Source organism: Neovison vison, chromosome 1, assembly GCF_020171115.1.
Source record: "Neovison vison isolate M4711 chromosome 1, ASM_NN_V1, whole genome shotgun sequence".
NCBI lineage: Eukaryota > Metazoa > Chordata > Mammalia > Carnivora > Mustelidae > Neogale > Neogale vison.
In genome coordinates this window covers 119,791,932-119,804,160 of record NC_058091.1, presented here as the reverse complement: position 1 = coordinate 119,804,160, position 12,229 = coordinate 119,791,932, and the positions used below count along the sequence as shown (strand labels likewise).

Sequence of the window (12,229 nt, the reverse complement as noted above, 5' to 3'; positions counted from 1 at the left end):
AGCATCAGTTTATTGACTCCAAAACTTCAGCTCTATTTTGACATTGGTTGAGATTTTCTAAGAAATTAAAATTCTGCCTTACAACACCATTCAATACTGTTTATATTTTTAGTAAACACCTTTTTCTTAGACTTCGCATTCACAAACCCTAAGTTATTAAAATTGAAGTCACAAGGGTTACTTTAAAACATGAAGCAAAATAATAAAGTCTAATTAATAGAGTCAGTTTTAAGGCTTATTTTCCCTTCTATATTCTCTTTAGCTTAAGTGGATGGGTGGCCAAGTGCATTCATTCCTTAATCCCAGGAAGGTTTGCCCAATTCTCACACTACCTGGCAGTCACGGGGTCAGGTACTAGGCAGACAAGGATAAGCAGTTCCTACCCCCCAGAGAAGACCAGGACTAGTCACAGCCATTTAAGAAAACAGCATTAAGGGGCGCCTGGGTGGCTCAGTGGGTTAAGCCGCTGCCTTCGGCTCAGGTCATGATCTCAGGGTCTTGGGATCGAGTCCCGCATCAGCTCTCTGCTCAGCGGGGAGCCTGCTTCCCTCTCTCTCTCTCTGCCTGCCTCTCCGTCTACTTGTGATTTCTCTCTGTCAAATAAATAAATAAAATCTTTAAAAAAAAAAAAACAGCATTAAGATGAATCATAATTTGAAACCAAGAAGTCAGAATTTGTCATGTGACGACTCTAACATATTTACCACGTGTACCAGGCGTCCTCCCCGGACCGGGTCCAGCTCACTAAGCTGCACTGGGGCAGGGGTGGAGGGCTCACTGGGCTCTGCTCAGGGAAAGGTGTGGAGGGAGGAAGCAAACACACTTATGGTGGCGGGCGGGGAAGCACAGAAATGGTGGAAACCGCAGAGGAAGCTGCCCCTCTGGATGGATCTGCCCACCTAACAGTGCAGAGCTGTGAGGTCCATCCCCTCGCTCTGCACCGCGTCCTTGCCCCTCCACCACGGGACCGCCCCCACCTCTGTGTCCCCGCCTCCCCATTCTCCCATGGGCAGCTGGGCAGGGCCCAGCCTCCCAGCGGTAGAGGCCGCTGCAACACGGTTCGGTGTGCCCCTCCCCACCGAGTGACTGCTTGGCCGAAGGGGGACGGCCACGGAGGGCGAATGGCCTGGCCCTCACCTCGCTGTTGCAGGATAATTCTCTCGTCAATCTCGTAGTTGTGTCTGCACACGGTGTCCACCTCGGCCCGCGTCCGCTCCACAATGTCCTTCTGGCTGTTCCAGTACTGAGCGTCCGGCCGCCCCAGCTCGGTCACCGCCAGGTACTCCCCCACGTCGCTGTCGAAGCGCGCGAACTCCTCCCGGTTATAGATGTGTCTGGTCACGTGCCGCACCCGCTCCGTCCCGTTGGTGAAGTAGCACTCGCCCTTAAACTGGTACACGAAATCCTCTGCGGGGAAGCACCACGGGTCAGTCAGGCCCTCGCCCCTCAGCCCGACCAAAAGCCACTGAACAGCGGGTCTTGTGCGGCACTGGCAGGCGGCCTGATAAACCTGAAGTCCTCCGCCTTGGATGCCTGTCACCCCTGCCCTGAGCATCCTCCTTCCCAGGACTGCCTGCCCTCCTCTGAGGGCTTCCAGAACAACCTTCATACAGGGAAGGGAGGGAAGAAAGCCGCTCTCTAGGAACAAGCCCTGCCACCTCTGAGCCCTGCCTGAGCCTGAGAACTGAGGAAAACGGGGCAGTCGGGCTGATTTTACATCCATCCCTGTGCTCAGATCAGGACATTCTCATATGAAATCCCATTTTCCATAGAACTCCAAGGAACCTCAGAGACAAGAGTTGAACACGAGTTCAACGGAATGAGCAGAAAGATGAAAACTTAGCTTCACCTCCTCCTGACAAGCATATTCTCTTGGTCCCTTGCAATGGGTCTTCCTTCTAATGCCTGGGTTTACCCTGAGTTTCTGTCACACCCACCCAACTGTGAGGCTTGCTCACTCCTGCTGGGCTAAAAGGGACACACACCATCCAAGTCCTAGAAAGAAACATTTTATTAACAGAAAGAGCACAGTCTTTTGAATGAGATAAAATAGATTTCCAGTTAAACCCTGCCTCTTCCCAACTTGAGTAGGTTACTAAATGGAGTAGTTATAGTGTATATAAAATTTGTAAACCGGAAGTTATAATCACTACACATAGCATTGTTAGGAAGATCCAGAGAGAATTCATATGAAGATACTGACCTTGTGGCTGAAATTGTTTCTCAGTATGTGCTATTTCCTCTTCTTTACATTCTCCTTTCTCCTAAATTCAGTCCACTTCAATTCAAGTCTCTGAATCCACACAAGTTACTATCTGACCATAAACTAGTGATACTTGAAGTTAAGACTCCTGTCTGTGGTCACTCAGTCAGCTTCACTCAAATACCAAGAGTTTGCATCCATTCACACGCCACTCAGAATCAGGAATGTGGAGTCCTTTTAGTCAAATACAAAGACTACAGAGATCATCGCTGTCTCATATTTCTCCAACACAGAATCCTATAGTGTGTGGCCTCTACAAGGTCTTGGGGGACCCTGAAACGAAAAATCCTGCTGTGGTTTTATTTTCTTACTTTCAAAATATCCTTATTTTCAAAAATAACCTGAATGTCACTTTGTATGAATGTCAGTGGTAGCAGATGCATGTTTTGTTTCCTCCTCCCCCTTATAACATCCCCAGGATGGTTTGAGCCCAGGGGATGGGGATTTTCCTCATCCTTAGAGGTGGCAATGAGAATGTAACACAGCTGTCTACCCCAAAGAGAGAAAACCTATAAAGACTATATTCTGAGAACATAGAAGCTTCCACACTCTAGCCCAAAGGTCCTTCACAGCCTGCTCCCCAGAGGGGTGGCTCTGGGGAGCAGGTGCCCTGCACTTACGTGGAGAGTCTCTGCCCTCAGCCACAGGGATGCTCAGCACCACCAAGATCATCATCACAGCTGCTGTCCAGAGGCCTCTGGGGATCCACAGAGCCATCTTTCCAGGCATCACTGGGAACAAAGGAAAAATTTGTAGTCGACACAACTCCTACCTGGTGGCTCTGAGTACTCTCTTCAGAGAATAAAGACCTGTGAAGATTTCCATCCACAGTAGGATTGGAGAGTCCCTAGGAAGGGAACCAATTAGCACTAGAGCTAAAGTACCTCATCTGTCTCTGGGCAGAGATTTTTTATGAAGGTTCTCAGTTTGGGGGAAGGTTCTCAGTCCTAGGTTCAGAGTCCCTAGAAAGTGAACCAATCACCACTGGAGCTGAAATTCCTCACCTGTCTCTGGGCAGACAGTTTTTCCGCGAGTTCTTAGTCCAATTATTTATGAAGGTTCTCAGCCTGGCAGTATGTCTTCATCAAATTACACTAGATGAACTTTTGAGGTGAAGATTTTCTCCTAGTTACAGAAAGTCTAGAGATTGAATGCCTCAGAGATTAAAGAATTGAATGAAAAATGACTCAAGAGTAGACATCTTTGTGACATTAAGGATTTTTAGTTTGTATGCCTGAGATTTTTTTAAATTATTTATTTTCAGAAAAACAGTATTCATTATTTTTTCACCACACCCAGTGTGTATGCCTGAGATTTTTAGTAGGAAATCATATTTCAGGGAAAAGAAAATTATTGTCTCAGAGATGGCTACTTCTATTACCTTAGACACTCTGAGGAGCCTTAAGTTGTGGTGGGAAGAGCATAGTTCTTAGGAGGGAAAGGTTTTGACTTGCAGTTCTACTACTAATAGGCTTTATGAGAGTCAGTGAATTACTGAACCTCTTTTGCCTCAGACTTCTCTTGGTAAAATGTGGATCACATTTCATGCATTTTATGTCTAGGTCATCTTCTACACAAACTTAAGACTAATATGACTTCCTTAATATTGCAAAATATTCCTCAGCTACCATGTGCAACTTTTGGGAATACCAGGTTAATATGGAGAGCAAGAAAACAAGCTGAGAAGAAAAGAAAAGTGACACCCAGTCCTGTGGGCATGTGATTCTTCATTATGCAAGAGTCTTTTATATTTGTGCTTTCTGAATGAAAGTATTTTAAAAGTTAAGTTCACTTTTAAGTATAGCCATCCTCTGTCAGCAAAGGTGCAATCCACAAACATTCACAGAAGTCAGACTCCATCACCTTTAGTTACAAGAGTAGAGAGCAAAAAATGAGGAGAAGCATTTCCTGGGAACTGAATGGTATTAATGAGGGAGCAGATGTTAGAGTTATAGATTGTGCACAGATGTGGCACTTACTGGGCCAGCCCTAAGTTATCAAACTGTGAATGGCAACAATATCGATGTGTCTTTTTAACAGATCTATTAATTACCAGGCTCCTCTCACTCATGACTAGGGTCAGTGTTAATGGTTATAGCAATTACAACAGTGGGTGGCAAACATTGATAAACAAAACATCAAGTATCTCCCTCTCTTTCTCCCTTCTTCTATCTCTTCCCTATATTTTGTGTTCTTTTATAACAGAGGCTGGGATACCAAAGCAGAATATAAGGAGTTTACCAGGTAAAAAGAGATAGAGCAGAGACACAAGAAGTTTCCATTGGTAGCACATGAAAGCCGTGAGTCAGCTCAGTATTCTGAACTAGGTGCATGGTTCCAGAGCACGTGAGATTTAGTCCCTGGACTTCCACTAGCAGTGGTGTACTTAGGATCAGAATAAGGAGGGTCTCCATGGTGAGATGGAAGGAGAAAGGAGGGACATCAGAGCTGGAATAGGGTTGGGGGGGAAGGAAGCGTGGTCAAAAGGGGACCTGGAAGGTACATATTCAAGCCCCATCGCAGTGTCCCTCAGAATAAATGGAGAAGTCTGGACCAAACCTTCCCTCTTGTCTTAAGGGGAAATTCTCTCCACTCTGTTGTGGGGCTGTGTGTAGAGACTGAATCAGACCTGCTCATTGCCCAGTCTCACAGGCCTCTTCGCACTTTCCAATGAGCAACAAAATTGTCAGTTAGGATCCTTTTTCTGATTGGCTAAAACCTTATCTGCAAGGCTCTGGCTTCTGTCAGCTGCCTCCCCCTGAGCCAGTTAGCATTCTCCACATTTCCTAGACCTCTCTGTGGTCCTCATACTCTGCTGCATTACTCAGGGAAGCCACTGCTGGCCTGGCCTAAGAGGAAAGCAACTCAGACAACTGATTCCAGGTGCTTATCTCAGTCTCCCTCTTGGGTCTCTATGGAGGTAGAGCACTTAGGATGAAGGCAGTATGTATGCCATGTGGGTAGATTGTGCAATATAGAAATGGTCATGAAATGGGCCAGGCTTACCATAAAGATATTCTTCCCAGGGAACATCCTTTGTTCCCCCAGAAAGAAAGATAAAATTTTTGTACTCTCTATAGCAATTTAGGGAGAAGTTATCATCCCTGGTCAGCATCTCTTGGGAAAGTTTCTTGGTAAGTGTAGTTAATCGTAAGCATAATAATAACAACCATCTGTGACCAGAAGGGCCCCCCAGGACCCTATTCTGTTTTTAACTCGGGAATTTTAAAACGTTAAATATTCTGAAAGGTTCTGGACTTCCTTAATGCCAGTAATAATATAATAGAAATCCTGCCCCAGCATATTATTTCCCTTTAATAAAAATTTAGCAAGCAGTTGTCCCTAATTTTTTCTAAATCTTTATAAAGCTGCTTACATATGTCCCCAATATCAACCCAGTTATATGAATTTTCCATGATGCTTATAAAGTAGGACCTTGCTCTTAGCACAGTTAATCTCTTTAAGGTCACATTTTAGAATCTGAAGAAGGAGTGGACTTAGTAGCACATCAGCCATGGATAAACCATTTCAGCTCTGAAAGACTTAGTTTGCCTCATCTGAGAAAGAATACACACCTCACTGGACCACTGTCATGATAGATATAATACATACGAATTATATACAGATATAATTTGTAAAAGGCCTCTGTAATCGATGCTGAGCGACACACACATCAGTTCCTAATTTAATAGTGAGCACATTTATTTGAACATCATTAGCAGACACAGAAAACTCTTCTTGTTATTTCTCATCTCTCTTCAGATGAAAGAATCATCATAGTATTGATCCCTGCTTCCTCCCTCATCAGTATGGAGAGAAAGGGAAGAGGAAGTATAGTAGATGTATTTAACCTTGAACCCATTACATGTTCCCTCTCTGAAGTGCCATGAATACCATTGCACAGATCTACCATTTCAGCTATAATTTCAGTCTCAGGATCTGGACCTCTTCTCAGTGTGCTCACAAATGTGGAAACTTGAGTGCAAAACACAGAGTCTCAATACAAACTGAGGAAAGAAGAAAGTGAACACAGCTGTGGGAGCTACATGGACAATTATGGCATTCATCTAGGTTTGACCGAGAGAAATAAGTCTGGTCACTTCTCATTGTGACTTCTGACAAATGTCTAAAAGCCTCATCCAGTGCCACTTTGCCTGAGTGCCCTAAATTCCTCACTTTCATGATCATGAGTCCCCTCTGACTGAGCTCTGACACATACATCTATGTAGTTCCATTTCCAATAATTCTCTCTTCCCCAAAATCCAACAAAAGTCAGATGGCGGTTCCTGTCACTCAATACTTTTTACACACCTACACAGTTAAGGTCCTGGGTTTCAAAGGTGAACATGCACGGATCCTATCTTCTAAGAGGTCAGACATATGTGGGGAAAAATAAAAGAGGAAAGTTTGTAACAACCACCGAATAACAATGTGAAGTACTTCCTGACTAAAGGCAAGACCCAGCAGTGTTGAAAGTCCAGGGGACACTTAAAACTGTCAAACAATAATGGTGCCCATTAGTTTAATTATTTTCTTTTCTCTTGGAAAGGGTTGGCAACGTAGGACTAGAAGATGATGATTATTGATAGATTTATTCATGCATAATAATTTTACAAGATGAGAATGAAGAGTTGATGGTACATTGGTAATGAGAGTTGAAAGTCAAGCTTTTCAGGTGTGCCTCTTAGAGGAGGTGATGGCTCAGCAGATAAAGGGCTACGTTCATTTCAGGCAAAAAGGCTTACGTGAGTGCAGGGGTAGGTAGGATGCTCAGAGCATACGGTTTGGTGTGAATAGAGTGGGATTTGGTTATCCTGGTCCTTGTGAGGTGTGGTGACAGCACCATTCAAAGCTGTCTGGGTTTTCCTCACAGTGTGACAGGTCATGATCCCAGGGTCCTGGGATTGAGCCCCGCATCTCATCGGGCTCTCTGCTCAGCGGGGAGCCTGCTTCCTCCTCTCTCTCTCTGCCTGCTTGTGATCTCTGTCAAATAAAAAAAAATTTAAAAATAAAAATTAAAAAAAAAGAAGAAGGAGGAGGAGGAGAGGGTTGCCTTGGTTTAAGGAAGTGGTTACCAAACCAGGAGCATAACCAAATATGGAATATTGCTTTAAAAAAAAAAAAAGATTCACTGAGGTTGTGTTTGAGTTAAATCATTAAACTCTCCAGCCAGTGAGCAGGTGTGAGGTAGCATCACTTGTCTCTAGCAGACCAAGCCACTAAGTCTGTTCGAGAAAAACGTGACTTATAAGAGCAATAAATATACAAAACTCAAAGCAATAAACTTCACTGGCATGTGTACAATCCCTCAAAAAGATATGACATAAGAACAGAAAGAAGTTTAATAATAAAGATAACCATGTTCTTGAACAGGACAACTTGTGTCAATTTCCCAAATAAAATATTTAAATTTGGTGTTGCTTTAATCTAAATATCTATAAGATAGTTTTATTAATAAAATGTTTCTAATTTTTGTCAAGAATAATAATGGGGGGAGTGCCTGGGTGGCTCAGTGGGTTAAGGCCTCTGCCTTCGGCTCCGGTCATGATCCCAGGGTTCTGGGATCGAGCCCCGCATCGGGCTCTCTGCTCGACGGGGAGACTGCTTCCTCCTCTCTCTCTCTGCCTGCCTCTGCCTCTCTGCCTATTGTGATCTCTGCCTGTCAAATAAAATAAATAAAATCTTTAAAAAAAAAGAATAAGAATGGTAACTAATAGTTGTTAATAAGTAAGATGGGGGTTGCTCTAATAGATGTCTATAACTTATTTTAAAGCCAAACAATTAAAAAATGTGTCATCCTTTACCAAAAGAAGGATAACTGTAGAATAAAATCATAGGCACAGAAACAGAACCTAATTTCTTTTAAGATTAATGAGATTGAGAAATTTACTATATTTCTAGGAATCTGTTAACTTTTTAATAAAGTTTTGGGAGGGGAGACAGAAACAGATTTCTAAGAAACTTTCACATTATAGGTTATGCTCTCCACTTCTCCATAGCATAGAAGGGCCAATTCTGGAGTCAAGCCTAGTTTGTGGGGTAAATGGCAGTAGCTAATGGGCATTGGAAATCAGTGGGGCATGGGAGTTAAGAGACCAGTCTTTTGAGAGTCTTTTAATATATGTTTGGTCATCGTGGCACCTAGAGCTATAATGGAAGGGAGGGAAGCATTGTGGTAAGGAAACTGTGATGAGTGAAAAAATTCTAATATGAAGTTTCAGGGGAAGAAGAAACTTAAAGAATTAAAAGAATTAAAGAATTTATAATAATTCTTCATGGTGGTAGAAATATAATACAAATTTGATATGTCTCAAGAGATTGCAATAAAGGTTTAAATCATTTTTAATTATGTCTTAAGGCATTTACTTCTCCTTCTTTTTTTTTTTCACCAATTTATTTATTTTCAGAAAAACAGTATTCATTATTTTTTCACCACACCCAGTGCTCCATGCAAGCTGTGCCCTCTATAATACCCACCACCTGGTACCCCAACCTCCCACCCCCCCCGCCACTTCAAACCCCTCAGACTGTTTTTCAGAGTCCATAGTCTCTCATGGTTCACCTCCCCTTCCAATTTACCCAAATTCCCTACTCCTCTCTAACGCCCCTTGTCCTCCATGCTATTGGTTATGCTCCACAAATGAGTGAAACCATATGATAATTGACTCTCTCTGCTTGACTGATTTCACTCAGCATAATCTCTTCCAGTCCCGTCCATGTTGCTACAAAAGTTGGATATTCGTCCTTTCTGATGGAGGCATAATACTCCATAGTGTATATGGACCACATCTTCCTTATCCATTCATCCGTTGAAGGGCATCTTGGTTCTTTCCATAGTTTGGCGACTGTGGCCATTGCTGCTATAAACATTGGGGTACAGATGGCCCTTCTTTTCACGACATCTGTATCTTTGGGGTAAATACCCAGGAGTGCAATTGCAGGGTCATAGGGAAGCTCTATTTTTAATTTCTTGAGGAATCTCCACACTGTTCTCCAAAGAGGCTGCACCAACTTGCATTCCCACCAACAGTGGAAGAGGGTTCCCCTTTCTCCACATCCTCTCCAACACATGTTGTTTCCTGTTTTGTTAATTTTGGCCATTCTAACTGGTGTAAGGTGATATCTCAATGTGGTTTTAATTTGAATCTCCCTGAGGGCTAATGATGATGAGCATTTTTTCATGTGTCTGATAGCCATTTGTATTTCTTGATTGGAGAAGTGTCTGTTCATATCTTCTGCCCATTTTTTGATGTGTTTGTCTGTTTCGTGTGGGTTGAGTTTGAGGAGTTCATTATAGATCCTGGATATCAACCTTTTGTCTGTACTGTCATTTGCAAATATCTTCTCCCATTCCGTGGGTTGCCTCTTTGTTTTTTTGACTGTTTTCTTTGCTGTGCAGAAGCTTTTGATTTTGATGAAGTCCCAGAAGTTTATTTTCGCTTTTGTTTCCTTTGCCTTTGGAGACGTATCTTGAAAGAAGTTGCAGTGGCTGATATCAAAGAGATTACTGCCTATGTTCTCCTCTAAGATTCTGATAGATTCCTGTCTCACGTTGAGGTCTTTTATCCATTTTGAGTTGATCTTTGTGTACGGTGTAAGAGAATGGTCGAGTTTCATTCTTCTACATATAGCTGTCCAGTTTTCCCAGCACCATTTATTGAAGAGACTGTCTTTTTTCCACTGTATATTTTTTCCTGTTTTGTCGAAGATTAATTGACCATAGAGTTGAGGGTCCATATCAGGGCTCTCTACTCTGTTCCACTGGTCTATGTGTCTGTTTTTATGCCAATACCATGCTGTCTTGGTGATCACAGCTTTGTAATAAAGCTTGAAATCAGGTAAGGTGATGCCGCTAGCTTTATTTTTGTTTTTCAACATTTCCTTAGCGATTCAGGGTCTCTTCTGATTCCATACAAATTTTAGGATTATTTGCTCCAGCTCTTTGAAGAATGCCAGTGGAATTTTGATCGGAATGGCATTAAAAGTATAGATTGCTCTAGGCAGTATAGACATTTTAACAATGTTTATTCTGCCGATCCAAGAGCATGGAATGGTCTTCCATCTTTTTGTGTCTTCTTCAATTTCTTTCATGAGTGTTCTATAGTTCCTCAAGTACAGATCCTTTACCTCTTTAGTTAGGTTTATTCCCAGGTATCTTATGGTTCTTGGTGCTATAGTAAATGGAATCGATTTTCTAATTTCCCTTTCTGTATTTTCATTGTTAGTGTATAAGAAAGCCACTGATTTCTGCACATTGACTTTGTATCCTGCCACGCTGCTGAATTGCTGTATGAGTTCTAGTAGTTTGGGGGTGGAGTCTTTTGGGTTTTCCATATAAAGAATCATGTCATCTGCGAAGAGAGAGAGTTTGACTTCTTCATTACCAATTTGGATACCTTTTATTTCTCTCTGTTGTCTGATTGCTGTTGCTAGGACTTCTAATACTATGTTGAATAAGAGTGGTGAAAGTGGGCATCCTTGTCTTGTTCCTGATCTCAATGGGAAGGCTGCAAGCTTTTTCCCATTGAGGATGATATTTGCTGTGGGTCTTTCATAGATAGATTTGATGAGGTTCAGGAATGTTCCCTCTATCCCTATACTTTGAAGCGTTTTAATCAGGAACGGATGCTGGATTTTGTCAAATGCTTTTTCTGCATCAATTGAGAGGACCATGTGGTTCTTCTCTCTTCTCATATTAATTTGTATCACATTGATTGATTTACGAATGTTGAACCATCCTTGTAGCCCAGGGATGAATCCCACCTGATCATGGTGGATAATCTTTTTAATGTGTTGTTGGATCCTGTTGGCTAGGATCTTGTTGAGAATCTTAGCATCCATATTCATCAGTGATATTGGTCTGAAATTCTCCTTTTTGGTAGGGTCCTTGCCTGGTTTGGGGATCAGGGTAATGCTGGCTTCATAGAAAGAGTCTGGAAGTTTTCCTTCTGCTTCAATTTTTTGAAACAGCTTCAGGAGAATAGGTGTTATTTCTTCTTGGAAGGTTTGGTAGAATTCCCCAGGGAATCCGTCAGGTCCTGGGCTCTTGTTTTTTGGGAGATTTTTGATCACTGCTTCAATCTCGTTATTAGATATCGGTCTATTCAGGTTGTCGATTTCTTCCTGGTTCAATTTTGGTAGTTTATATTTTTCCAGGAATGCATCCATTTCATCTAGGTTGCTAAGCTTATTGGCATATAACTGTTCGTAATAACTCTGATGATTGTTTCCACTTCCTTGGCATTAGTTGTGATCTCTCCCTTTTCATTCATAATTTTATGAATTTGGGATTTCTCTCTTTTCTTTCGGATTAGTGTAGCCAGTGGCTTATCGATCTTATTGATTCTTTCAAAAAACCAGCTTCTAGTTTCATTGATACCTTCTACTGTATCTCTGGTTTCTCCCTCATTGATCTCAGCTCTAATCTTGATGATTTCCCTTCTTATGTGTGGAGTTGGTTTGATTTGTTGTTGATCCTCCAGTTCTTTAAGGTGTAGAGACAGCTGGTGTGTTCTGGATTTTTCAATTTTTTTGAGCAAGGCTTGGATGGCTATATATTTTCCCCTTAGGACCGCCTTTGCTGTATCCCATAGGTTTTGGACCGAAGTGTCTTCATTCTCATTGGTTTCCATGAATTGTTTCAGTTCTTCTTTGATCTCCTGGTTGATCCAAGCATTCTTAAGCAAGGTGGTCTTTAGCTTCCAGGTGTTTGAGTTCCTTTGGAACTTTTCCTTGTGATTGAGCTCCAGTTTCAAAGCATTGTGATCTGAGAATATGCAGGGAATAATCTCAGTCTTTTGGTATCGGCTGAGTCCTGATTTGTGACCCAGTATGTGGTCTATTCTGGAGAAGGTTCCGTGTGCACTTGAGAAGAATGAGTATTCTGCTGTTTTAGGGTGGAATGTTCTGTATATATCTATGAGGTCCATCTGGTCCAATGTGTCATTCAATGCTCTTGTTTCTTTA

The 12,229-nt window shown here is 42.2% G+C and overlaps 1 protein-coding gene across 4 annotated transcripts in view; it reads right to left on the bottom strand.

Annotated features, from left to right (window-relative positions):
* LOC122911212 (HLA class II histocompatibility antigen, DQ beta 1 chain) overlaps window positions 1–12,229 on the bottom strand; it is a 122,805-nt gene that overhangs the window by 2,898 nt on the left and 107,678 nt on the right. For 2 of the 4 annotated variants that reach the window (XM_044255682.1, XM_044255698.1), the window contains exons 1-2: window positions 2,884–3,083; window positions 1,138–1,407 (exon numbers count right to left, since the gene is read on the bottom strand). The exons of the other annotated variants lie outside the window; for them this stretch is intronic. In XM_044255682.1, the coding sequence (XP_044111617.1) occupies window positions 1,138–1,407; window positions 2,884–2,992 (379 nt within the window). In that variant the 5' untranslated portion in view covers window positions 2,993–3,083. Of the gene's footprint in view, window positions 1–1,137; window positions 1,408–2,883; window positions 3,084–12,229 lie in introns of those variants that run through there. 4 annotated transcript variants of the gene reach the window in all.